General features: G+C 45.6%; 2 protein-coding genes across 6 annotated transcripts in view; one reads left to right on the top strand and one right to left on the bottom strand.

The window, feature by feature from the left end:
- The window catches only part of LOC142814225 (uncharacterized), a 367645-nt gene that overhangs the window by 244122 nt on the left and 95583 nt on the right, over positions 1-27940 (top strand). For 4 of the 5 annotated variants that reach the window (XM_075892534.1, XM_075892533.1, XM_075892531.1 and 1 more), the window contains one exon: positions 3672-3787. The exons of the other annotated variant lie outside the window; for it this stretch is intronic. In XM_075892534.1, coding sequence (XP_075748649.1) covers positions 3672-3711 — 40 coding nt within the window. In that variant the 3' untranslated portion in view covers positions 3712-3787. The remainder of the gene's footprint in view (positions 1-3671; positions 3788-27940) is intronic. 5 annotated transcript variants of the gene reach the window in all.
- Positions 1-27940, bottom strand: part of LOC119172583 (uncharacterized) — a 140982-nt gene that overhangs the window by 39158 nt on the left and 73884 nt on the right. Inside the window, exons 2-3 of the mRNA XM_037423740.2 lie at positions 21974-22182; positions 16522-16657 (exon numbers count right to left, since the gene is read on the bottom strand). Coding sequence (XP_037279637.2) covers positions 16522-16657; positions 21974-22182 — 345 coding nt within the window. The remainder of the gene's footprint in view (positions 1-16521; positions 16658-21973; positions 22183-27940) is intronic.

Here is a 27940-nt window from a genome sequence, read left to right on the forward strand (position 1 = left end):
TGGTCAGATAGCATAAGACCGGGGGGGAGGAGAGCATGATAGCAAAGGAAAAAAAACTATGGACCATCTTTCCGAATGGAACTCTGATGAGATACGAAGCAGCAGCGGTGCGCGTGGCGTTGACCCGGTTGGAACGGGCGTCGACGCGGGCGCTAGAAGAGCGGTTTGAAACGGACACTCGGTGTAGCGTAGTAAACGTTAATTTGGAACGCAACAAAAACGCAAAAAAAGACGCTTGCGCTCGGCTTCTTTGGCTCGCGTCTCGTCGGTGTTACTGGTGCGTCGTCTGAATTCTCGAACGCGAGCGGTGTTCTTGACTTGCACATCGTCGGTTCCACTACCGACGCTTTGATTGGCTTCCCTGGCTCGCGCCTCGTTGGTGTTGACGTCGTCATTCGCGAACGCTATCGGCTTCCCTAACCGTCGCAACGCCGGCGACAGCCGGGAAAGGTACACGCACACTAGCGGGAAGCATGCCGCGACGGCGTCTCGCCGTCGGCGTGATCACGCGGTAAGCAGCGGCGCGCTGTCCACATTGTCGGCGCCGCGAGATTCTCGAGGCTTCTCGCCACCGGTTCGTGGCTCGCGCCGGCTCTCGACTTCTCGCCGACAGATGAAGTGAAGTGCCGTGGTTGAGATGACGCCCACGTGAGAAGTGGGCTTGAGCGTAGCGAGCGGGGCCCAGCGAGAGAGAGAGAGCTGACACGTGGCGAGCACGCGGCAGGCGAGGGAGAGAGACGTCACCGCGTACTGCTAAGAGGGCGTGAGCTACTTGACACCGCTTCAACACCTGCAGCGAAGAGGAGCTGTGTGGACGGAGGGACAGCGTTACACAGGATAGTCAAAGGTCTGCTTCCTATTAAAAAAAAATCGACATATTGACAGTGGTGTACAAAATGGCAATTCGAAATTACAATACAAAATTGAAATAGAAGTGATGTTTATTTTCTGCACATATGTCACAAGGTTGCAATTTACAAACATAGCTTACAAGTGCGAGCTTGATCTGAGTTCTAAAATAATGTGTATAGACCTTCAGATGAGAAGTGCCAAGGGCAAGGGACGGTTTCAGACGTTGTGCCGGGGGCCGCATAGTACTGCCTCGCGGGCCGTATATGGTCCGCGGGCTTTAGTTCTCCTACACCTGAACTATTACATACCACGGCCGCTGTCTATAGCATACAAACTATAATCAGATACATTATTTTCTTGACGTGGTATCGTTAAAGAGCTTAGAAGTACCGTTTTCTGGGCTATTTAATTCCTGATTCTGCACAGGCCACAAGTATATGGCTATGTCTGCGCGACTAAAGAACGAGGGAAGGGGTCAAAGCGAACGCAAACTTTCAACTGTTTATTGATCATATTTCTGCATTAAATTTTATAGACCAGACATGCGCTGAAAGCCAGGCATAGATCGAGTGCAACCAGCTCAAATCACAACCTGTAAACTAAGAACTCGCTCTCTGCCTGGGAAAGAGACACTGATGTATGAGTGTTACATAAGGGACCACATGGTTTCCTGTGGAATGCCTCCAAGAATTCTCGAGCTCGTTTTGCATAAATTGCGCTGTCGGCGTCGGCGTGGCTGGTTGTCCGTGCGTGAAAATTGGATTTTGCTGCATATAAATAAATAATTACAAAACTTTGGTTCAGGGGGCGATCGAATTGAGGACTTCTGCGTTACGAGCATGTGTTTTATAACGAGCTATGCTTTTGATTCGAAATGCTTCAGAAAAAGAAAAAAAAAGAACAGAAAACACTGTGTGAATTATCATTTAGAGAGAAGAGTCTCGTTAACGCACGTGATACTGTCTGACAGAAGCCTGAAATCACGCCAAGCGTCAAAGTATGTGACCTGCAAAACGAGTGGGTGTTTCAAGGACCCACCCATTCCAAAGCTATATGACATCTTTTATCCCCATCATCATCAAAAGTATCGACAGAATGAGCAGCTGCACAGGTTCGGGCACATAGGGGGTGCTTCGCTGGCTCGCAGAATTAACGTGGGCGACTCACGCCTGTACTTGCAGTAAGTATTTGAGATAGCTCGAAGCGGCCATGTTACTCGCACGGGTGCTTTGAAATGGCATCGCCCCACCGCGTGGTCTGTTTCTTCATGCCGCATGCCTGAATAATGGACACCGGCTTCACCGCATGGGGTGGAGTTGTGGTTACTTTGCTCAGCTGCCAAACTAAAGGTCAGTGGTGTGATCCCAGCTTCGGAGATCGCATTTCAATACATGCGATATGGTAGAGGCACATGTACAGTGTGGTGTCGGAGCCGGTAATGAACACGGGGTGGTCGAATTTTGTGGAGCCGTCCACTACGGCGCCCCTCATAATCTTTTTTTTCTGGTTCTGGTGCGTAAAACCCCAAATATTTCTACAAAAGTGGACCCGGAGGGCCTCTCGACTTTGGCTTTGCTTGCGACGCGGTTTAGGTCTCTACGGAAAAGAAAATCCAGGGTATCAGTTGTGAAGGTTATGTGCGTGGTGCTTGATATCGTCATATATATGACATTCTCCTCTTGCAGATGAACTTTGAGTGTCTTCCACGTTTTTCCATCACAACCCTTCAAGGAAATAAATGTCAATTAGTACAATTCACCACCAACAGCATCCCATGTTTCGGCAACGTTTTCATTAGTACTTTATGTATCCGTTAGCTGTATAAAAGGGTACTGACACAAAAAAAATTTGGCCTCGCCTTTTTACGCTTAAACGTATTGCGGGACGGCTGTTAGTCATGACATGGCACATCGTTTGCTGCAGCAAGTGACAGATAATTAATTACATCATTATCGACCAGTTTTAGTATCGGTTTCAGAGAGCTCCAAGAACTGGGTGCAACTGTCGCCAGCTAGCTTGTGCAGCTCTTGACGACGTCAGCACACATAACTGTGACGCACTTCCGCACTGTCCGCATCACGAATTACTTTCGAATAGGAAACGGGGCTGCACTGTGGCCAAACACAAAACTTTCTAAGCGTGTGTCACGGCCACGCACTCTCAACCAGCCGCCGAGAAATGTAGTCTGCGGGAACAAACGTGGCAAAAAAATAAAAATGGCTGCTTTGAAAATCACCATAAATTCTTTTGTTGATTGTAGCGAGGTGACGCGAGGGAAGCATTGGGGGTCCCTAAAGGGTTCTCTTCGAGGGTGTCGATAGCACGATGATGTCGAGGACTCACGCAAACTTCTGAATGCTTTTAAAATACCTTTCCAGCTATATTCGCAGTTGATATTTTGCAGATGATATACGAATGTTCCTAGAAATCGACCCTACAGGCTATCTCAGCCGCAATACTTTCCTTGTAAGAGCATGCCGGTGAAGGCGAAACGACCACCAGCGTCGTATCAACGCGAGCTCCAGGCGTCTCAGGTAGCCACCATATCTCAGGCGCAGCGCGGACGCTCAAAGATCATCTCAACATCCGAGGAACGAGATTGACCCGCATAACGAACGTGTTATTTGCCGAGAAAGCCGAAGTATACGAGTGGCCAAGTCATCATTTCCCTATATCTCGTTCACTTGCTTCGTCATATGCTTGACGCTTTTTCTTTGGAGCCTGAGGGCTCGGGCCAAGGTCTTGCATTAATAAGGCAATTTGTTTTATTACACCTTTGCACGGTCTATCACCCGAGGTTCATTCGTTTCTTTTTTCAGAAAGCTCTTCGTTTCCCTCTGCTCGTGCGACCCACTTTAGCGAGCGCCGACACCAGCACAGCTTCTGCGAAGATGACGTCGCTGAAATGAACGAATCAAAGCCGCTTCCACACCAGGTGAGATCTGTGCGAACAGCGGAGCATTGATTCGCCCCTGTTTCTCTTGTGCTCGTGTTGTGCTTGTAAGTGCTGTTTTTTGTTCCCGTCGTACTTATGCTGTTCTGTTTTTATGTTTTAATACTAGTGCTGGAATGCAGCCGTTTAAATGCGAGTAACGAACTCTTTTTGTTCCCAGTGGCGCACACTAGCACGCGATTGCTTTCCGTGAACTTGTGGACGTACCGACAATCCTTCCAATATCGCTGTGGGTGGCATAGGCATGAAGTATGTCAACGCAAAAGTGTTTTAAAACACTTTTCGGGTTAAAATTTTTTAATTTTATCAATTATGCCCTTGTAGTGGAGAGCGCGAGAGATACCTACTGAGATACTTGATTTCTCCTTTATGCCGGCTAATCTATGGTTCGCTCACGCATGCGTAAACAATATATCATCGATATGCCAGCAGGCCTCAATCATTAAACGCGTTTCTTCGTTGCAGTGCCTGTAGGAAATCGTGCGTTCGTGGAATTTTCGCGTTTACTTACACTCTAGACAACGTAGCTATAGTTTTGATGGTGGGTATCCGGTTAGCCATCTTTTATGCTACATTCGTAAAAGCGGCTGCAACTCTACCAGAAGCCTATGCACCACACATGTACAGCAATCAGTGATTTGTAGGTAATGATATTTGGTGTAGCACCCTTATGAGGGCTTCACCTGATAGTATATAAATAAAATTGACTGTTGTCGACTGGGGTGTATATGCGGCTACATGAAGTTTTCCTGGTTGTCCGCATTCAGAGACCGTGCTACTTTAAGGAAAAAAAAAATGGCAGCATATCCACGGAGTGAATGATGGAGAGTGTGGCGAAGAATTCATCCATCCATTCGTTCTTGCTTCCGTCCGTTCATGCGTCCGTCAGTGTGACCGTCCATGCGTCCATAAGCCCGTCCGTGCGTGCGTCTGTTCGTGCATCCGTCCCTGCGTCCGTTCATGCGTCCATCCATGCATCTGTCTATGTGTCCGTTCGTCCATCTATTCAACACTCGAAGTACCACCGTCTCGCATCTTTTCATCATATATTCCCCATATGGAAGCACCGCCAACCAGTGGACATTCCAAGGACTAAACGAGAGGTGGCACACGCACACTTTCTTACGGCTTGCGCTTCGGGTCCACTTCCCACCTTTAACCACCTCGAGTTCATGGTATATACTAGTTCACTGTATTCATGGCACTGCGGCCGAACGCTCGCTAAACCTTTCGAAAACCAAGGAGGTTACGCCCAGCGAGTATGACGTAGCAAACTTTTTCAGTCAGATAGTGCTCAATTTACATGCGAATGGCTGCTAATGGGGATCGCAGCGTGCGCGTTAACTAAAAGCCGAACGTTCCTGTCTCTCATTACCCATTAGCAGCCATTGACATGTACATTAAGCACTATTCTTTATTGTTCAACAACGCACAGAAGAAGTCTCTCACCGGCACCACCTTGGAGGTCAAAATGTTATTCTTGTTACATACTACGGGGGACGAACGGGTGCCGCTATAAGGAGCTTCGCCCCTAAAATGGCAGCCCCTGGCGTTTTTTTTTCTTTCTTTCTTATTACTTCTTAATTGGCTAGGTTTGAGACTTCTTGAGATTTATGCTCTATTATAGTATCGGCCACCAACTTCACATAGAACCACCCGTTTTACATGGTTCTATTTTTTGCAAGCCTCTTACCGAAACCGGAAGTCATCCGGAGAAGCGGAAGGGCGGTGCAATAAGCATGAGTATCGCTCGGTGCTCGACCGCAGTAACGTTTTTTTGTGTGTGTGTGGAATTAGTGAAAACGTTCGAATTAAAAGCGCGAGATCGTCAGTTCAAATCAAACGACGTTTTTTTTTTCATTAGGATTTCACTTGTTTCATGCGTTGCTCTTAATTCGGCCTTCGTGACGGATGGGAAAAAAGTTACTTGCCCTACAGACGCTTTCAGACGCGAAGCAGCAGCTACGTCATGTCACCCAAAATGCTTGAAAAGGGGCATTTTTCGGCAGCACAACAAATGTTCTGCGCAGAAGCCGCAGCGTGGAAGGGTGACGGAGAGCAACCAGCACTGAAGGAATAAACTTTGCACTGCCAGTTTGGGGAATGTGTGCGGCCAATGGCATCTGCGAAACCCGGCGTCGATGAAGCGTTCGACGGCGGCGACCCACATCGGAGGCCGCTGTGTGTCTGACGCAAAGCGACTGAACAGCGTCGGCTGGATGTCGCACGACTGACTCGCATAAAAGGAAGGCAAGCGTTAAGAGGAACCAAACAAAGCGTCCTTGCGCAGCCGAGGGTCCTGAATGGTGGGTCCGAGCATTTGCGCAAGACTGGTCGACTGGCGCACCCGGGGCCGCCAAGCGTGAGCTCTCAGTGGTCGTGTCTGGCTCGGCGTAAAGCTCTACTGCCTCTCTGGGCAGAGCCAAAAGTAAACACTTTATACGCTGGGATGCCACTCACAGCGAGCCACAAAAGATCCAAAACATAGGTCAGCGTCATTTTCTACGCCACAACTGTGGTCACATAAGAAAAAAATTCGAACACAACACAGTGGTGGGAAGAGATGATCTGCAAAAATGAACGCTTCCGCAGATAAAAACAACCAAAATAAGTGCCGTGTTTTTCCTCCCTTTTTTTTTCCAAGAGTCGCGCCCCTTCGAAGCTACCGAACCATTCAGCTGGGCAGGCCTCTGAAAGTTGCTGTTGTCGAAATTCGCTTTTTAATCTTGTATGTCGCTCGTGGATAGAAATTTTGGCGAATGAAGAGCACGGAAAAAATGGGTCATTCCAATCTTGTAGAAACATGAACCGACCTGCTCCGACGACTTCGTAATTTCTGAACAGGCCGCTGAATATATTCCTCGAATATTTGGCGCTGCGTAGCGTGCGCGCACGCACACACACACACACACACACACACACACACACACACACACACACACACACACACATATATATATATATATATATATATATATATATATATATATATATATATATATATATATATATATATATATATATAGTGAGAGAGAGAGAGAGAGAGAGAGAGAGGAATTTACACGTGTATGTGTGCGCGTGTGTTCGTGTGTTTTTCGCCATCGCGATTTTGTAATCGCAGGAATAACTCCATTTCTGCAGTAATCTTAAACGTCCCGGAGCCCTTAAAAGCAAGCGTTTGATCCGTTAATGCAGTGCGGTAAGTCTGACAAAATGCTCCCACCACTCCAGAATAACATGTACAGCACCCGATAGCGTCGGATTAGGGGAAGAGACCTTTTTTTAGGGGTAGTGATCACGAGGAAGAAAGGAAAATTCACTCATTCCTGCAACTAATTTGGGAGCATAGCTAAGTGCCCTTTCTGTGCTAAGCAAAGCATCAGTCACCCACACAGGGAAGGGGGCGAATGATGCCCCCCACGCACCAAATGGCTCGTGGGGTAAAGCCCCGACGGTGCTGATGGCATAATCTTCGAGGCAGTTAGAAGTGTGCACGTGCTCTGAGTAGCCCGAAAGGCCGATTCCGGCCTGGCCCGCGTACCGGGCTCGGGTAGACAGACAAATTTTGTTTTCGGGCCCGCGGGCTGGGCTTGGGTTACTTTATTTTTTATTAGGTGGACTGGGCCAGGTTCAAAGCCGAAGATATAAATGTTGTGATGGCATCGTTTTCCAGCACGTAGCGACAAGCGCACAAGATGAGCTTTGTTAATGTCATAAGACGAGCTTTGGCGTTAATGCAAAGGATTTACTGCATTAACACTGACACCAGGGTACCAGTAAATAACCAGTACACCGAGGTCAGACCTTATAGTCAAGAGTTTCACTAATACTTTAATGAGCCCCTGATTTCGGGAAAGGATGATCCTTCGAAACACCGGAAGGTTCATACGGCTGAACTTTATCCAGATATCGTCAAAGTTTATTTGCGATAGCTACGCATCCCTGTTGCTGGGGTGTCCCGTGAGCGCATGTTTTAAACTGCAAGAAACGTCTTAACATGGCGCTAAGCGAGCCTGCAGCCATGTCACATAGAACAGCTTTTGTTTCAGAATGACAATGAGTAGCCTTCCGGCAGCATCATCTCTCCGCGTAATGCGTTCTAGAATATGGGTATGTTCCGCCAAGGTGGTCTAATGGCTAAGGTACTCACTCGGCTGCTGACCCGCAGGTCGCGGGATGGCTGTAGCCATTTTCGATGGAGGCGGAAATGTTGTAGGCCCGTGTGTTCAGATTCGGGTGCACGTTAAAGAACCCCAGGTGGTCAAAATTTCCGGAGCCTTTCACTACGGCGTCTCTCGTAATCAAATAGTGGTTTTGGGACGTTAAAACCCACAAATCAATCAATCAATCATAGAATATGGGTATATTTTATTTCTTTTTTGCTTTCTTACAATCAGCAATTAAATATTTGTAATCTATATCCGATTAAATATTCAATATTTTTTCCACTATTTGGCACTATTTGGTTCGAGATGATATTTCGCTACGCCCCTAGCTTTTGGGTCATTGGCGAATGAATAAGACACCATGAGAGCTAGATTTTTTGATGACGTGGGGTGGATGGCTTGAGGAGCGTCTCTTTTATAAGAGAGTGGTGTCCTGTGGTCAACCAATCTGTAGATCTTTTAACTTGATTTTCTTCTTCTTCTACTTCTTCTTCTTCTTCTTCTTCTTCTTCTTCTTCTTCTTCTTCTTCTTCTTCTTCTTCTTCTTCTTCTTCTTTTTTCTTCTTCTTCTTCTTCTTCTTCTTCTTCTTCTTCTTCTTCTTCTTCTTCTTATTAATATTATTATTATTATTATTATTATTATTATTATTATTATTATTATTATTATTATTATTATTATTATTATTAACAGTAGAAGTAGTAGTGGTAGTAGCAGTAGTGGTAGTAGTATTGCCTTATTTTGTCGAGTTGAAGTAAGGTTATCTTCATACATGTGAAAGAAAATTCTATCAATTTTACAGTCTCATTCCTGCCATTTTTTTAAAGCGCGGAACATTTTAGGTGTTCCTGCTGTCTAATGTTGTCGTATGCTGTCGTCATTGCTCGGCGTAATGCAGGCAAAGTCACATACAGCATATCCACCTGAGCGCACGCTCGCGCCAACTTGAGACGTCTTCTTCGTCTTATTCCCCAGATACCTTGATGGTGATAATAACCTAGGTCATCATCCTCTTATTCTTCGAGTGCATTAATGAAGCAAAACTATGTATGGTCGGCTGAAACATATTGAGCGCACGCTCGCGCCAAATAGACGTCTTCTTCGTCTCGTTGCTTGAGCACTGGGATGATGTTATTAGGTGCGGAGCAATTTTGGGGGCCTGAGCAAGCAAGCAAGCAAGAAATAGAATAAAAATAGAGCAAGCTAGCGAGTTATAAAAACGGAAAGAAAGAAAGAAAGAAAGAAAGAAAGAAAGAAAGAAAGAAAGAAAGAAAGAAAGAAAGGAAGGAAGGAAGGAAGGAAGGAAGGAAGGAAGGAAGGAAGGAAGGAAGGAAGGAAGGAAGGAAGGAAGGAAGGAAGGAAGGAAGGAAGGAAGGAAGGAAGGAAGGAAGGAAGGAAGGAAGGAAGGAAGGAAGGAAGGAAGGAAGGAAGGAAGGAAGGAAGGAAGGAAGGAAGGAAGGAAGGAAGGAAGGAAGGAAGGAAGGAAGGAAGGAAGGAAGGAAGGAAGGAAGGAAGGAAGGAAGGAAGGAAGGAAGGAAGGAAGGAAGGAAGGAAGGAAGGAAGGAAGGAAGGAAGGAAGGAAGGAAGGAAGGAAGGAAGGAAGGAAGGAAGGAAGGAAGGAAGGAAGGAAGGAAGGAAGGAAGGAGGGAGGGAGGGAAGGAAGGAAGGAGGGAAGGAAGGAAGGAAGGAAGGAAGGAAGGAAGGAAGGAAGGAAGGAAGAAGGGAAGGAGGGAAGGAGGGAAGGAAGGAAGGAAGGAAGGAAGGAAGGAAGGAAGGATATACAACAATATAGAAGTAAATAAAAATGAAAAGAAAAAACAGCGGAAAAAAGAACAAAAAGAAATGAAAGGAGGAAAGAAAGAACAAAAATGAAGAAGAGACAAAGATGGCCGCACTTAGTTCAGGATTGATACCAGTAAGGCGAAGTTGCATCGATTAGTTTTTTTTTCTCCAGCCTATTTTTCCGCGACCAATCGTCCAGTCGTCCGTAAGTTATTTCTATCACTGACTTGTTTGTACTGGTGCCCACAAAATATTTCGGGCGCCGGACTGGTCGCCGCTCGTCAGCTGTGCGCCCCACTGAAAAAGTAGTGTTCGGGGCTGCGCATTAATTTATAACTCGGCTAATCGGTTCCAAATAAAATTTCAGTATTTACAAAATGTAAATTCTAATAGAAAGGAAATTTTCCTCATTACAGCTCTTCGAGAATTACTCAACAAATGAATCCGTAAATCATTGATCTTTTAAGTATGAAGCAAAAAAGTTGGTGAAATTGAGCAGGATTAAACGAAATATAAGTGGTGGTCCGTAATAAGAGACCTACTTGGACCATTTATGGTTCGCAGTATGTACTAAATAAATAAATAAATAAAAATAAATAAAACGCCGACAGTCACACAAAAGAGTCTTCAAAAGAACTGCTTTGCTAATGGTAAGTACGGTGCGTTCTAAACAGGCGCGACATCAGCGAGAGTAATGAAATTACTGTAATCTTTCTGTTCTGCTTTTAATAAGCACAGCTTCACGACTAGCTGGCAAATTGGTTCTGAAAACATTGCATTAGGCCTATACATATTGCTCGAATTGGGTAATGAGATTTAACATTACCACGAACATCTCGAACTCTGGCAGAAAATGAAAGAGAACTCCGAATTAAATTATGCGCTTCCATTCCTATGACTAGACAATATACAACTTTTCCTTTGTTGTACAACTCCAAACTTGACAAGCAATTAGTCAAGTACGTATTCCATGAACATGAGGCATGTATAAAGTGTGCGTCCAGTCCTGCGTGATCTTGCAACCACTCTGCGAAGATGTACAGACGTGTTCACTGTTATAGTGAACATCAGAGTGAACAACATGTTTAAATTTTTCTCTATCTTACGGAAGCATAGTAGCCTAGATATGCGTAAGACCACTAGTGACTGAAACTTCGGACTACTCTTGACAGACTAGTCATGTGCATAGAGATTGTTTTCATGACCGCTGGATGTTAGAGCACCAGCAGCACTATTGACGGTGTGCATTCGAGTGTTCTCTTTAACAGTAGACTGTAGTGTACACCACATACTCCTGGAGTGCGAAAGATGTGAATCACCACGAAACGTATGACGAGCAAGTTTGTTGCTTTTAGATAGAACATCATTCACTGTGAAAATAATACTAGATCCACGGCGAATGGTGGGTCTTCAGGAAATCGCCTTGATGAAATATTTTATGGAAACGTACACTATGTTTTTGATGTCCTTTTCATACTGAAAGCTAATGCGTAGTGCTGTGATTGTGTGTTTCATGTTATGTGTTATTATTTGTCTTTATGTGTTTTCTAGTCGTGCGAGTCAAGTCATAGAGAATATTAGGTTTAGGCGTCTACATTTGAACTCATTTTAACTTTCTTCAACTTGTCCTCCGGTATATTTTGCGTCAATATACTTTAGATACTTGAACTTACCATCTTGCCACATTTTCACATATCGTGTTGGACTGTATACCATTCGGTGCCCATTTTTTACTTTTTACTACATATCTTGTCTTCTATGTGAGAAAGATGCCGTTATACAGGCACTGGCATCTCTTTATCGCTTCAATAAAAAAAAGAGGCGCGTACATCTACGACCGGGAGCTGTTATAGGTCTGACGTGCCAGTATCCCTCTTTTTGTAGCAACGCTGGTGGAAGACGCTCAGCGCTCCTTATTGTGGAAGCAAAAGCTTCCTGTCTCGGGCCTGGTGGTGTTCGGCCCGTAAGCTCAAAAGACCGGCTCCATTCATCAGAGATGTGATTGATCGAAGCCATTTTGGTGCTGCTTTTTGAGCAGATAAAACCTAGCTTCGGGAGCATCAAATGAGTATTTTCGAGCTCTTAGCGTTCTCACATTTTCGAAGGCAAACAATTATGCCTCAAACATAGAACAGCACTGCCATGGTTAGCGATAAGAATACATGAACACTTGAACGCATAATTATAAAATAGTTTCACGAAAGATGAAGCTGACTTGCTGCACCTGGTTTGCGTGTGCCAATCAACCAGTTTCTTCTGTATAGTCACCACTGTTCTCCTCACATTGCCTCACTATACAGTTAATAATCGCACTTAAATTAAACTTTCTCCGACTTTTTGGTGCTGGAAAGCAAAAGCTGCGTGAATTTCTCGCCCAGTAGTTTTAACTATGGAAAAAAATTATTGTTGTGACGTTTGTTGTTTTAGTACAACTGAAGCGTTATATGTTTAGAGTAATTGTAGCGATAATCACTTTGTGGTTGCCGTGGTATACCGTAACTGGTTCTGTGAACATTCTCGCTGCAGCCTTGGGCAAAATGAAATCCAAACGCAATCTGTTCGGCTGGGTTGGTTGAAGATACCTCGTATCACAGGTGATGATACCGTATAATACTTGATCAGACCAGATTATTCACACGTGCTGCGCACACCGCAGTTTGTATCGTCTTCATCGGGTAACTGATCGCTTTGGCCAGCTGACCGATGTGACTCTTGCGTCCTTCCATAGAGTTATCTGTATCAAGGCACCGCTGGTCGTCTAGGTGGGCCTGTCGCTTTCGCTGGGCTTCTCGGTCGAGAATTGCTGCGTTTTGCCTACGATGCTGTTGCGCAACACGAATTTGTACCTTTCGTCGTGCATCGTATTGACGCTGTTCATTAGGTGTCTTTTATTTCCGAGGCCTACCCAGGTCAGTCTTTGAATGAACTCTGTGATTTGCTAGACGGGTCTCTGTTTTATATGCTTGCTAGGTAACTTCACCCAAGTGGAGCAAAGCGTGAAGGAAGTGTGGTGCTGAACATCCCTATTTGTTTCTATTCGGTTTTCTTTCTTTCCTTCTGTTCTTTTCTTGTCCTCTTATTCAGTGTTTTGTGCGTTTTCTCTTTATTTCTGTTTATTTCTATTTTCTTTCTTTTTTATTCCTTTAACTCTTTTTCCACTTCTCGCTTGCTTCCTCTTTGAGTTTTCATACGAGGTTTGTGTCGTGTTTTTATAGCCGCAATAGAGTGGGTGTACGCCTGTTACCTGACTAAAAATCGCGTAACATCACGTTAACAACTAGTCACGGGACAGCAATGACGTAGCACCGCGTAACTAGACACGGGATTATAATCGCGTAAAACCACGCAACGGCGCAAACGTGTGAGGTCATCTCTCGTCGGATTTGGTCCGTGCTCTCTGGCTCGTTCTTTTACAGAGCGTTCCATCTGCCCGATGCACGATTAGTCACAAGAGATAGAAATTTTGTACACCACGCCTTAGGCACCCTTACGGTGCGTCGTGCCATGCTTTTCGCAACATCCCTGCCGACTAGCCTCCTCCCGAATGTTTCTCGGGCACAACTAAGCTAGCTGAACGCACGAGGGGGAAAACCAGTGGGTACCCGATCCCAATACCGGCCTGCAACGTTTTTGCCGGGACATTTGCATAATCCTGGGAGGAGGGAAGTGAGAGAGGGGGGAGGCAAAGTCAGTCCCATACATTGACAATGTAGGGACGGGTGCACTGCGACAAACTTTCGCCGCCCCCCCCCCCCTCACCCTCCTGACGGGAATCCTATACGCACGCCTATGGAGAGCACGCGAAACGTATAGTTGGAAGCCGCCGATATTCGCGATGTGCGCCTGAGGTGTACGTGCGCGTTTGAAGCGTGCGTGTAGTTAGGCCTTTAAGAGGTCTCTCTTTCGGCTGCGCCAGCAAACCGGTGCTCGTAGGCACAGTATTGCCGAATACTGTGACTCCCGTCTTTCAGAGGACGTACAAAAACGTGCGTCATCCCATGCCGGAAGTTACACAGCTTCAAAACTGAGCGAACGCGTTCCGTGATGTGCGTTGACGTAGCTTCCTGCCCCTGTTAGGGGCCGCGAAGCACAGTAGGGTCTCAACTTGTCAGCGTGTCATTTCGAAATGGTGCATAAACGGGTTTACGCCACAAAAATTGTGGTAAGTGCCACTAAGACTAAAAATCAGTCCACTAAAAGTTAAAAAAAAGGCAACAGTTTGTCAAACAAGTAGCGACTACGTATCAAAATTTAATTCTAATGATTAACAAGAAGTTTGTTGAATTCCTTTTGAAGATCGATTTAAATCACAAGTTTTCTTCTGTAAAGCGTACTTCCTAACGCGTTGCAGAGCGTAACAAGAAGCCAACTTACGGTAAAATTGAAACAAGCGTAAGATGAACCTCAAGGTATAATGCATTCCGACGCTGCTTTCCGACGGCGTTTTTTTTTTTTAACTTAAATTTATATAAGGAGAGGATGGTGTCAATGCGTGGCGCCGGCTACTTCTCTTCTCTTGCACAAAAGTCAACATCGCACATTTTATAGCAAACGCAAGGCTATACATATGTACATAGCACAACACTTTCGCAATGAGTTCAGGTTGGTGGAGCCAAAATATCTTTCCCTGCATGCACGCTTTCAGGCTTGGTGCCTCATCAAACAAATCTCTCTCGAAACCCTGTGGTGAATTACGTCGGTCAGGCCCCTCTTCTTCATCTGCCTCATTGTTCATTAGGAGCGAAGCGATCTTGCTGTGAGAAACGCCGGTGCAGACTGGATGCTTGGCCCCTTTTCAGGTTTCACATTACTAGCCAAAGCTGAAACAGCCTTCCATAGATTTCTTGCCTTTCCCCAGTTCTTTGTCACTTCCCCTTCTCGTCCACTCGTCGCGACGAAAGGACAGGAAAACGTTTAGAGCGTCTGACAAATTCCTGTATCTGTGGTCGTTGCTGACGAATTTAAGCTTTTTTTTTATTTTGTCAATGAATTGGGGAGCGATGATTTTTCTAACAAGTGTGTTCGTACAGCTTTGAGGCGCGCAAGTGAATCCACCCTTTCTGTAATTGGAAAAATTGATGGTGCACGGAAAGAGGTAAGTCTTAAGGCGACGGCCATGAAATGGGCTCACGCTGTAACGCAATGTACCGAACGTCGTTGTCTTCGTCAGCCCCGTTGCTCAGAGCGCTCGGTTAACCACATAACCAAACATATGAAAAATCACCGCTGCAAAGTTCGCAAAGGCGGCAGACAAGAGCACCGCAGACGAAGCGTGATGCTGCGCTGCGTTCGTCCGTGTCGCTTTTGTCTGCGGTCTTTTTGAACTTTTGCAGCGCTGCTTTTTCAGCCACTACATTCCTACAGGCCCCACCAAAGCTCTTCTCAGTACTAATGATTGATTGATATTTGGGATTTATTGTCCCAAAACCACCATATGATTATGAGAGACACTATAGTGAAGGGCTGCAGAAATTTCGACCACCTGGGATTCTTTTACGCGCACCCAAATTATGAGCACACGGGCCTACAACATTTCCCCCTCCACTAGAAATGCAGCCACCGCAGCCGGGATTCGATCCCGCGACCTGCGGGTCAGCAGCCGAGTACCTTAGCCACAAGAGCACCACGGCGGGGCACCTCTTTTCGATACGAAGTAGTTTCATGTAATAATAATTGTTATGGTTTAGCATCCCAACACTAAGATGCGATTATCAGAGACGCCGTAGTGAAGGGCTCCTAAAATTTTGACCTTCCGAGGTTTTTTAACGTGCACCTAAATCTAAGTACACGGGTCTCAAGCATTTTCACCTCCATCAAAAATGTGGTCACTGCGGCCGGCATTCGATCCCGTGATTTGCGGGTCGGCAGTCTAGAACCGCAACCATTAGATCATTGTGGCGGGTCTAAATCGCCTCAGGAAGTTGTTTCTGTGACGACGACGACCGGAGAACGCGGAGATGCGTGCAGCTATTAAGGACGCGGCGGTTCAAGCTTCAGAACAGGAAGTCGTCGCCGACAAGTCTACTTATTTCTTCTTCTGATATCGCAGCAGTGGAACACATCAACAACTGCGCTATAACTTTGCATTACGGAGCATCGGGATCAACGGCGATACCGTTCTTTTTTTGGTTTTTTGCCTCTTTTAATAATAGGTAGTGTTTCACCGGCCTAAATCAGGATACGCTCATACGGCATGCCGTAGTAAAGGGTTGCAGAAATTTAATTCATCTGGTGTGCAATAATGTGTGGTAGGATTGCACAGAACACGCGCCCTTAGAATTTTGTCTCCATCGATGTGCGACTGCCAAGAGTGCGTGACTTGCAGGTCAGCAGCTCGAACTTGGTAACTACTATACGGCCGTGGCCAACTTTTTTTAAATCTCTTAAACGCATCATGAAGATGAATGCGCTGTTCGTAGCAGATTAGGAACGACTGAATCATCTCGGTTAACTTGCTGTTTACTAGTTAAATCTCTGGCTCAAGAAAACTTCGAGTCCCTAAATAAGAGATCAGTTGAAAGCGATAGTTATGTTTGCGCGCGTATACTTTTACTATCAAATCCAGTCGTATTTCTAATAAAATTTTCAACGGACAGCGTAAAATATCGTAAAGCTCGCGAATTTCCGGCGAAGTGCTGGTCAGCACGTTTTGAAATATAAAGAAGCGGACGTGCGAAAACGGTCGTGAGACTTGCTCCGATGCGGAATGAATAAAGTGAGCGAGCTGCGCCAGTTGCGAGGCGGCGGTTCTCGCGAGATAAATAACTTACCGTACATGATCATCTCCTGCTGAGCACGTTCTGTCTGGAAGGACGGTGATTCGGCAGAGACCTCGCAGCGGTACTTGCCCTCCGAGTTTAAGTCGGTGTCGTTTAAGTACAGGTCACTGATGTTGGAGCGGAAGACCTGCGAGTAAAAAGTTTGTGTAAGATTACGGTTGAAAAGATGAAGCCGTAACCATCTCTGTCGCTTCTCGCTTGTGCAGCGATCGAAGCGACTACTTGTCTAAATTTATTCAGCTACCTAATCAACTCGTATTCAAAGCGATATGTACAGAAAGTGGCCGTCTCAGACCATGACCCTTGCGGGGAAGAATAATTATCATTTGTCAGACCAGTGCATCGCTCTTGTATTTTTCGGTGAAAGAGGAACTTCGGTGAAAATGCGAGTGATTTTTCTGTTTTCTTTCAAGGTGCTGCACACATCAAGTATTAAGGACTTTGCAGCCGTGCGTTATTTATCATCTCCATCTTCCACCTGAACTGACGTCTCATGTCTGGCCATGAAGTTGACTTATGCGCTTGTTGCAACTGTTGCTCATTGTCTTAAGATATCCAGCGACTCATTTTTTTTTATTTCCACCCCTCAAAGTTTCGTTTAAGAGAGGTGTGGTGCTGGGGCGCCTTTTGGATGTGGTGCAAAAAATCTGCTCCCACCACTTGGCCTGTAGCAGCAGGTTGAGAGAAATCGCTCCTTGTCTCTTTTGCTTTCAGAGATATTACGGATGTTGCTTAATTTGCGTTAAAAAAAGTGAATGGTCTTAAGGTACCATATACCATGAAGAAAAAAAAATCTGAAAAGCAATCTGTCAGCGCAGTTTTTTTTCCCACACCATTCATACTGTCAGGCTTGTGTGCATGGGTAGAAAACGACGGGAAAAAGAAGAGGAGCCAGCCAATTCAAGCTCATAAAAATATTCGTTGAGTACAATATTTGCATTATTCACTACATTCCACTGGCACGTGGGGAAGTTTATATTGAAGAGACGGGAAGGTGGTCAATTGGAAGTTGAAGTGCCATAATACATCCTTCAGCGAGGAGCCGGAAAGCGATTTGGCTGTTAATCGCCGCAGTTGCGTGAAATACAAATCTAGAAAGCCACTGTTTGATCACATGGCCATTTTAGGTAGTGGGAAGACACGATATGAGTGGTAAAATCTGCCAGTGTTTCACTCCAGAAATCATAACAATAACAACGTAAGCGATGTGTTTTTGTCTCAGACGTCAAAAGAGCGTGCCTATTCTGAAAGGAAAAACAACTTTGATATTTCGTCAAAAGTAATAGCAATGCGCATGTGCGTGAAGTCGAGCGCTACAATGTCATCTCTAATCAAGCACACTAGAAAGTTGGCGTTCTCCAGAGTCTAGCACCTTCTTTTTGTGTGCGTGTATCTGATTGTGCGCTCCCGTTCTTCCTAGCCACGATGCACGAACGGGCACAACTAGCGCTTATGCAGTCTGCGTTCCCGTTTTCTCTTAATTGGCTTTTTGGCTATACGGTAGTGTCCGCTTCTCCTTTGATTAGGCTTTCCATTCAGCCCAGTGGCACTACTTCTGTGGCTAAGAACAACTGCTAATAATAATAATAATAATAATAATAATAATAATAATAATAATAATAATAATAATAATAATAATAATAATAATAATATGTGGGGTTTTACGTCCCAAAACCAACATACGATTATGAGAGACGCTCTAGCAGAAAGTTCTGAAAATAATTTCGGCCATCTGGAGTTATTTAACGTGCACCCAAATCTGAGCACACAGGCCTACAGCATTTTCGCCTCCATCGAAGATGGAGCCGCCACAGCCGGGATTTGATCCAATGACCTGCGGGTCAGCAGCCGACTGCGTTAGCCACTAGACCACTGCGGCGGGGCTAAAGCACAAGTGCTCTAATATCATTTGTACACCTGATGCAACGTGGGGTAGGCCGTATTGGTTTTCCGGTTCGGCTAAGGCGAAGTTCTCGCAGACGCTTTGTCTTTCGCACCCTATCAGCCTTAGACGCCAAACCAGCTGCATACGGCATGTTCAACATTGATCAACAGTATTTAGAGCCACCCCTGCTTCGCTTGTTTCAGCTCCGATTAGCAAAAGTGCAGCACTAAGCACTTTAGAAAGGCAAACATGTCGACGGGCGAGTGTCGTGAAAATGAACGGTTCAGTTCAGAGCTGGGTGGGCTACGCTGTCGCTCGTTCATGGCGCACATCCTGCACTCTTCAAGATCACTGAGTAGCAGCGTAGATGGCTGCTAGAAATACCACGGAGCGAACCATTCACCGTATCAGAACGTCGATCGGCAAGAAATTCGCAAGACGGCCACCTACCCGCAAATTGTGCCCAGTTACGCTTGTACGCTTTGCAAACGCCTGTGGTTTATGGCAAACTTGCACATTGAAGAGGCGGGTGAAATGTAGTGCCTTCGTTTAATCTACCCCGTTCCCGAGTGGTGCAGCAACTTTTCATGGGACAAGTTAGCGTCAGTGCTTGTCTTTCGGTGACCATGTGTTGGCGGTGTGAAAAATGTGTTCCAACACAGACCAGCTTTTTTTTCAGCTTTTCTTTGCCTCACTACATGCTCACCTCATATGGTTGCCTCTCACGAAAGGCCCCTTAGTTTACAAGACATGCTGCGTGAATGCAGCATTTGTGTTCACACATTTCTCTTCGTTGACGTCGAATCTATCCAATGTAAGCACGTCGCGAATAGCGTGAAGCATTGCGAGAAAAAAATAAACGCGATGTTAGATCTGAGGAACAAACACAAAAGAAGGTGTACTGAACGACCTGCAGAATAAAATTAATCGAAAATTTCCAGTTGGGTATTCAGCGCTCGTCCTGTTATGTTTGTTCCACAGCTCTGTCCTCGATCTTTCGTGCAGCTTTAAGTTATCTGCTAGATCGATCGAATCATTTAGACCATCAAGTTGTTGTTGTGGCACGCTCAGTAGACGTCCAGGAACTTCAAAACGTCTGCTGATGAAATAAACTAAACGCGTTTACTACAACAGCACTGGCCATGTTGCAGGAAACAGGTGCGGCACTGAATGGAGCCAGCATTGTATTACGACGTTCACTCGTGCCTCTCTTCACTGACCTTGATGAAAAGAAGGACTGGGCTTTGTATCCTATTATTTTATTCTTTAAGGAGAAGCTCGTTAATCTATTATTTAAACTAATTAGTAATACTTTAAGTTTTATGCGTATACTAGAACTGAGCGGCTTGAATTGAACACACCTTCATATGGCCCTGCGGAACGCGACAAGGTCGTGCACCCAACTCAATGCCACGGAGAGACCGGCAAGCCAATCATACCGGCCACCTGGCGAACCCTCTTGACAGCCATGACCTAATTCCTGGGAGTGGCGCTATACTTGGCCAAGTAGTCAAAGTCGAAAGAACACTCCTACCAGAAAAAAGCTATTTTACACATGCTTAGTGAAAGTTCATTTGTCATGTATCGTCCTGAAGTTGAGCTACATTGCTGACCGCATGAATGGAGCTCGAGTACGATCGTGATTCGTTAAGGAATAAAACTTGCCAACCAGGCGTTCGTAGTACTAAGTTGTATCGTGTCTATGTTCTCTTGTTTGTACGTACCATTAAAGTGATTTTGTTACACCAGACAAGTGTGCTCACCTGAAGTGCTGTTACTACTATGCAATAAGCTTCCCTGTTTCGAGCCACAAAGTTTTGGTAGGGCACACTTGAACAGGGAAGTGCTCGGAACGACAGAACCACCAGTGTACAGCAAATGAAGCTCAAACAGGGTCAATACGTTTGTGGCGCTGCGATCGGTAGCCTGCGATGTGCCCTTGTTTAAGAATTGCGATCGGCTCCGCCGAAGCGGTGCGCGAGTAGAATGCCCGTTTCGCACTAAGAAGGCCCTAATTGGAATTACCGCTGTTGATGGTGATTTATTGTTTTTAGTGTCACTTGTTATAAATGTATTGATTTTCCTTTATTCCCTTAAACTAGCTTAACGCATTGCTACTAAAACTAACGCTATAGATGTGAAGTCTCATTTCGATTTACTTCATGTTTCTGTTGAATGTGGCGTGATGGCGCTGAAAATAATTACGCCCATTGGCGAATTTTTGCTAGATCACTTCCCATTTCACGAAAAGCTTTGTGGCAATATGTGGACACTAAAGCTACTTTCAAAAAAAGAAGAAATTCTACACGGGTGTAACGAAAATATTACACATTAAAGCCCATGACTCACCGCTCCGAATCGAACAAAAGCATTTTAAGAGGGAAACGGACATTCTAACTCTGCACCACTCGGTTGGAGCTGCGCACGATTCTTGAATGACGACATATTGCTGGCTACCGTTCTCAGCGCCACTAGCGGCTTTACCCTGTTTTCAGTATACTTTTTAAAGCTTGTTTCGAGCACTCCCTTGTTCTAGTATACTCTGCTTTTGGCCACTTCTCTTACTGAGAACTTGATATGGGTTTGCTTGTAGCTTGACGCCATGAATGGTGGGCTCGTAAATTGACCTTTCTTAACCATTCCATCACTTTGCGGGATTTCATAGACCTGATTTGCGGTAATATGGGCCTAAACTCGTACGGGATGTGGTGAGGGATGCCATGGATGAATTTTTTTATTTCGAAAGCTTATACTTATGCATAATAATTCGCGCAATCAATTGATTGATTGATATGTGGGGTTTAACGTCCCAAAACCACTATATTATTATGAGAGACGCCGTAGTGGAGGGCTACGGAAATTTAGACCACCTGGGGTTCTTTAACGTGCACCCAAATCTGAGCACACGGGCCTACAACATTTCCGCCTCCATCTGAAATACAGCCGCCGCAGCCGGGATTTGATCCCGCAATTTGCGGGTCAGCAGCTGAGTACCTTAGTCACTAGACCTCCGTAGTGGGGCGGAATAAAGCGATTCCAGCAGCAAAATGTAAGGAATGTTCTTTTACGCAATCTGTTCGTTGCACTAATAATCTGCCAGAAGAACATATCAATTTCCCATTAAATTTTCTTCACGCAACTGCATACTTTCGTGCTATACGTACTTCTCCACTATTATTTGTTACAATAAATATGGATGTTTTACTTATATGCTGACGTATATTGGCAGGAATTCTGAGTTTATGTCTGTACTTCTTTGTAACAGGTGCTCATCAAATGATTTAATGACAGCATTTTAATTATCCACTCGTCTGTTTGCTTGATACTTTAAAAAAAAGAATGATTTCATTGACTTTTGTATGATATGTCACATAAGAAATCAGTACCACAGCTTGCCCGTAGTCAAACACACGCGCCAGCGATGCATATATATATATATATATATATATATATATATATATATATATTGTAGTGTCGAAGAGGTTTTTGTAGAAGTGTTCGCACTACGTGGTTTGTTGCAGCACTTGTTTTGTGAAAAAACTAAGAATTTGTGCTCACATCGATGTGTATGCCGGGCATGTTGTAGACCTTCACTCGAGGCGTCTCGCTGGGCAAGTACCGGTATATCTCGACGTTGTTCTTGTACCACTTTATGGAGTAGAGCTGGTCGCGCTCGAGGTCGTAGCTGCAGTTCAGCCACACGGGTTCTCCTCGGCGTGCCACGTACGGAACGTCCAGTCGGAGAAGCCGCAGACAGGTGCCGCCCTCTGAGTGAACGAGAAGATTTTTAAAAATTATTGTACGATATTTAGGAGATGTTGTCGCTTTTGTGAGGCGCCAGCTACTCTTTTTCATGGACATGAAAAGCATAGTAACGAAAAATTCCATAAATGGAAGAACAGATCAGGAGAGTTCGCACGAAGAAAAACGCAATTACATAACACTGTAGTTCTCATCAGACGCAGTTTCCCGTACACTATATACGCTGCAAATTATCCCTACACAACGTCCAGTCATGTAGCATCACTAATAGCATGAAAATAGTCGCATCCATGTGCCGAAATAGAGGGAAGTAAATAACCTTACATTTTTAAGTTAGCGCAGCCACACTGGTGAGCATTGGAAAATATCAGTGCAATGTCGAGGGTCCTGTGAACCCCAGTAATTATGCACTGCATGCAAGAAGTAATAATTACTTGATGTGATTTATTTTTCTGAAACCACGACGAGATTATGAGAGACACCATAGGGGAGGGCTTCGGAAATTCTGACCGCCTGGGGTTATTTAACGTGCACATAAATCCACCCCCGCCTCTTTTCCCTGCAGGGGTAGGGTTGGATTTAGTTGCATGTATATGCAACAAAACCACACTCTATATATTTTGTTAATACACGAAGAAGGAAAATGTAAATTAAGAAAATATTATACGCTGAAAACTAGTAGCAGCTCAAGCAGTATGCTATAAAGGATTCCTTTGATAAAGCACTTGTAAATGAGAAATCTACATGTAAAAAAAATTAATAGTTTCGGCCTAGTGGTTCCAAGGATGAAGGAACGTTGGAGCTGGGCACCCTTCTTTGTTTCTCCTCGGTTTTCTCTCTCTCTTTCCTCTTCGTTTCGGTGCTTTATTGCAGTCATTTTTAGGTTTTTCTCTTTATTTTCGTCTTTTTTATTTTTTTCTTCCATTCTTTTCTTTCTTTTTTCTCCTAATATTGCTTGCTCTCTGGCTTTATCAATTTTCAGACGTGTATTGCGTTGTCGTGTTTCCCTGGCCACATTTGTAACCCGCACTTTGTATCATCATGAGGTCGCTCGAAGAACAGGAGGAAGAAGACTTCCCTTCAGTACGAGTGCGTGGTCAATACGCTACACTATAGGCTATGCTCTGTGTGGTTTTGCTTGTGTTGATATCATCATTAAGGCGATCGAAGAGAAAGACGAAGTATAATTGCTTTGAATTCATCACCAAGTTGCTCGAAGAAAAAAATCACATCATATCCACGGAGTGAATGATGATGAGTGGGGCGAAGCGTCCGTCCGTCCATTCTTGTGTCCGTCCGTCCGTGCGTCTGGACGGACGGAAAGAGGTAAGGACTGACGGACGGACTGACGGGCGCATGGACAGACGTATGGACGTACGAACGGATGGACAGACAGACAGAAGCACGGACGCAAGGACGCTTCGCCCCACTCATCGTCATTCACTCCGTGAATATGCTGTGAAAACCACTAACGTCATCTAGTTCTATTATTCCCAATCACATATGCAGACAACGCCATCTATTGAGCAACCTATAAACTAGAGGTGGCTACAAACTGATTGATTGATTGATTGATTGATTGAGTGATTGATTGATTGATTGATTGATATGTGGGGTTTAACGTGCCAAAACCACCATGTGATGAGAGACGCCATAGTGGAGTGCTCCGAAAATTTCGACCAGCTGGATTCTTTAACGTGCACCCAAATTTGAGCACATGGGCCTACAGTATTTCCGCCCCCATCGGAAATGCAGCCGCCGCAGCCGGCATTCGATCCCGTGACTTGTGGGTCAGCAGCCGAGTACCACCACGGCGGGGCAAGGTGGCTACAAACTACTACTGCGACTACAGAGGAGGTAATGACCAACGGCATAAGAAGAGAGAGAGAGGGGGGAACACAACATTATTGTCGTCAGGTGATCCGCCAGGCTGAACTGGGTGGCCCTGCCCTTTGTTCGGAGTAGTGGATGTCAAAACTGCCTCCCACATCTCTGGCGAGCGAGTGGCCAGGAAGTCGGGAGGTGGGGGATCTTCCCCGCAGGCCCCGAGAATGTAATTAAGTGTGGCTTTTGAGCTACAATGCGAGCAATGCGGATAAATCGTGTCGGGGTATATGTGCTTCGCCCCTGAAGGACTTCTATTTGCGTGACCGCGTGCTCTGTATGTTACAGCTCGCTATGCATTATCTGGTTTTGCCTGCGTTACACAGAGCGATGACGACAGCATATGACAACATGTACGACAGCCTGAAGGAAGGAAAATAGGAGGAAAAGAACGGCAGGGAGGTTAACCAGCCCATAGGCAGCCGGTTTGCCACACTGCGCATGGGAGGGGGATGGGCGAGATGAAAGATAGAGAGGGAAGAGAGATAAACGCAGTACATTCGGCAGCACAAATAAAAGTCCTCAAAGTGCTCAGCACCTAAATAAAATAATAGTTAATTTTAAATGTGATTGGGTTCTCGCAGGTGGACAATAGTGTGAGGGACCCCGTTCCATATATGTATCCCACGAAGCCGGGCACAATTATTGAACGCAGGCGTTCGACCCGACATGTGTTGAAAGCGCGTGACATTATCAAGACCTCGAGAAGCAGTGTGACCTTAAAAGAGGCACTGTGGTTTGAATCTTGCTGTATATATTGTTTCATGTAGTAAGCCTATCGGAGCAATATCGGGGCAGTCACTCGCGCAGTGGTGCATGATCTTTCCAATGACAAGTGTAAATGAACGCCGTGGACGCCGACGCGTCATCCGAGGACGCTCATTTCCTCAGGCCGTAAAGACCCTTAGCGGGGAGTCTTTCGGGATAGAGGTCTGCATTCGAATCTGCCGCGTAGTAAGTATAGTTACTGGTTGCGTCCCTGCCGCGGTCCTCTTCCGGCGGCCGCTTTGGAAACGGGCCGCTGGACGCTGCGTGATCCCGACCGGACGTAATGACCTTTAAAACCTCATAAATATTCAAGCGGCGCCGGACAAGAGCCGGAAACCGGCGCATCCCCTAAACCTCGTCCGGCGTGGACCGGGCTCTGGTCCCTAAGCCATCTCTTTGCACGGCTGGGCTACGCATGTCTATCGATCTTGTCATCCGACATATGGCCCTCTCTTATTATGCACTCGTGTTTCCTCGCTGGCCGCACTACTGCCCTCAAAAGGAGACCGTCTTCGACGTCTGCATCGTAGTTTCACGCGACGTAGGCTATATATGTAGAGGAGATTTAGAATGCAGCGGCACTTAAGTTTGTGAAGCCGCATGCGTACTATAGGTGTGAGTTTGAAGACAATGACACCAACCCGCCATGTGCTTAATTACTCGTCTGTACTACTAATGCAGTCTGATATGTACGCTTTCTCTCTGCCACACATTACTGAAGCTGATATATTTTTCTCTAAATGCGCATGGCTACTCGATTATACTAACAAATATTGGAGACTATTTCTGCGGGTTCCTGTGTATACAGAAGTTTAAATTTCATTGGTTATAGCATTGTTCAATGTTTTGTTATTGTTCAACGGACTTCACGTGTATCGAGCAAGCAAACTGTCAATGAATATTCACATTCCAACCCCTCTTTGCGTTGTTTAAAGCAGCTTTCAAACTCTTTCGAAGCACCTTTTAGGGGCGAAGCTTCTTAAAGCGGCACCCGTTCGTCCCTCGCCGTAGTGCTAACCAGTCTCGTTTATACCTGCAAGGTGATGCCGGTGGGAGATTTCTCCTGTGGTTTGTCGAACAATAAAAAATTCGCAGCGTGCGCGTTAACTAAAAGCCGAAATCTCCTTTCTCTCATTCCACATTAGCAGCCATTGGCATGTACATTGAGCACTATCTGACAAGAAAGGGTTGCGACGTTATACTCGCTGGCGTAACCTCCTTGGTTTTAGAAAGGTTTAGCGAGCATTGGGCTGCAGTGCCATGAATACAGTGAACTAGTATATACCATGAACTCGAGGTGGTTAAAGGTGGGAAGTAGACAAGAAGTGCAAGCCGTAAGAAAGTATGTGTGTGCCACCTCTCGTTTAGTCCTTGGAATGTCCGCTGGATGGCGGTGCTTCTATATGCGAGATATATGATGAAAAGATGCGAGATGGTGATACTTGGAGTGTTGACTAGATGGATGAACGGACACAGAGACAGATGCATGGACGGACGCACGAATGGCTGCACGGACGGATGGACGCATGGACGAACGCAGGGACGGACGCACGAATGGACGTGCGGACGCACGAACAGATGCACGCGCGGGCGGGCGGATGGACGCATGGACGGTCACACAGATGGACGCATGGACGGACGGAAGCAAGAACGAATAAACGGATGGATGCTTCGCCCCACTCTCCATCATTCACCCAGCGGATATGCTGCCATTTTTTTTTTAATTTATCGGTTGCACAAACTGATGAATGTCAGTACAGGGGAAGGTATTAATATGAATAAGGTTTTTATTTCAATCACGCGACACAATCCCTCCATTGATGCCGGCCGTATGAACACGCAGTGGCCCTCGCCTTCACTATGGCGGGCGGAGGCGGTGGAGGAGAGCTTTTACTGGATAAGTGTAATGTTAGAAGCGATCAAGATAATGCACAAAAAAACACACTTTAGCGTTTTGTGTTGCGTCCATTGAACGCCCAGTAGACGCCGTTGTAAAAAGAACAGAATACAAAAAACAAAGAGAATACCGCTACGAAACACGATAGAGACGCTGGTTGTTATATCGCCTCAGGCTTTATCGCTTGCGTGGATCAGATGTCCATACGAAAGGCTATTCTCTCTTTGAATAACAAAGAGCTTTGCTAGATGGGTGGTATTCACGTTCTTGTTTGTGTATGCTATCGAGCTACCTCATTGCGTACGTGCGGTATCCCTCTTGTAGCTCGAGAGGTGTTTGTGTGCTATAACTTTTAGACCTACATGAACACATAGCGTGGAAAAAGTAAAAACCTACAGTAGGTGGTTGGCGCACTGTCTCCTTTTCAGCCTGTGGCCTCGGAGCGTAGAAATAATAGCACACCAAAAATTTTACTTACGGAAAGTTTTTCTTTGTGCTTGCGCACTCACCTGAGCAACCTCTTTGTTGTGCGCTCACTAGTGTTACCACCTTTAAATGACGGAAGTCTTTCACTTTGACGCATTGTTATCCGTCTCACGTCAACAACGCCCCTCCTTCACCTCTTCTAATATTCAAGCACCTGGCCCCTTTTGTGGTTCTCTGATTTCGTACAGAATCAAGGTACGCAATAAAAAAGCACGGTAATAGAACCGTTTTCACTTTGGAAGCTTTTGTTTCATCAAATGCACGAGCAGCAACTACATAAGCGGGCAGGCTTGCGTCCTCAGGGCGACTGGATCGCCTGGTTTTCCAAAATCGAGATCCGTAGGGGCGTGCTGTGACTCGTTGCTGCTGTACGTTCTGCCAATTCTCGTCTTCTCGGCATCCTAAAGTCCAAATTAGGCTCTTATTAAGGAGCGAGTTATTGTAGAGGCTGAGAGTTTCGTAGAGCTGCGCGGGTAGCTTGCGTATCGCCCTTGTGAACCACTATTGACTAATACGTCGCGATTTTGAATGTGCGGCCGCATGGTTACATCACGTGCTCTAAATGACTGCCACTGAAGCGCCGGTTCCCGTCAAGCGGGGAAAGCGTTCCACGGGCGAGGTTCAACGCAAAACCACCGCCACTGTATCTAGCGGGCGTGGTACTGCAAAGGAAAAATGCAGAAAGCTGAAGGGAAAAACTTCTAAGTGCAACTTCTCCGGGTTTAGAT

The sequence above is a fragment of the Rhipicephalus microplus genome, chromosome 4 (assembly GCF_043290135.1).
Source record: "Rhipicephalus microplus isolate Deutch F79 chromosome 4, USDA_Rmic, whole genome shotgun sequence".
Classification (NCBI taxonomy): domain Eukaryota; kingdom Metazoa; phylum Arthropoda; class Arachnida; order Ixodida; family Ixodidae; genus Rhipicephalus; species Rhipicephalus microplus.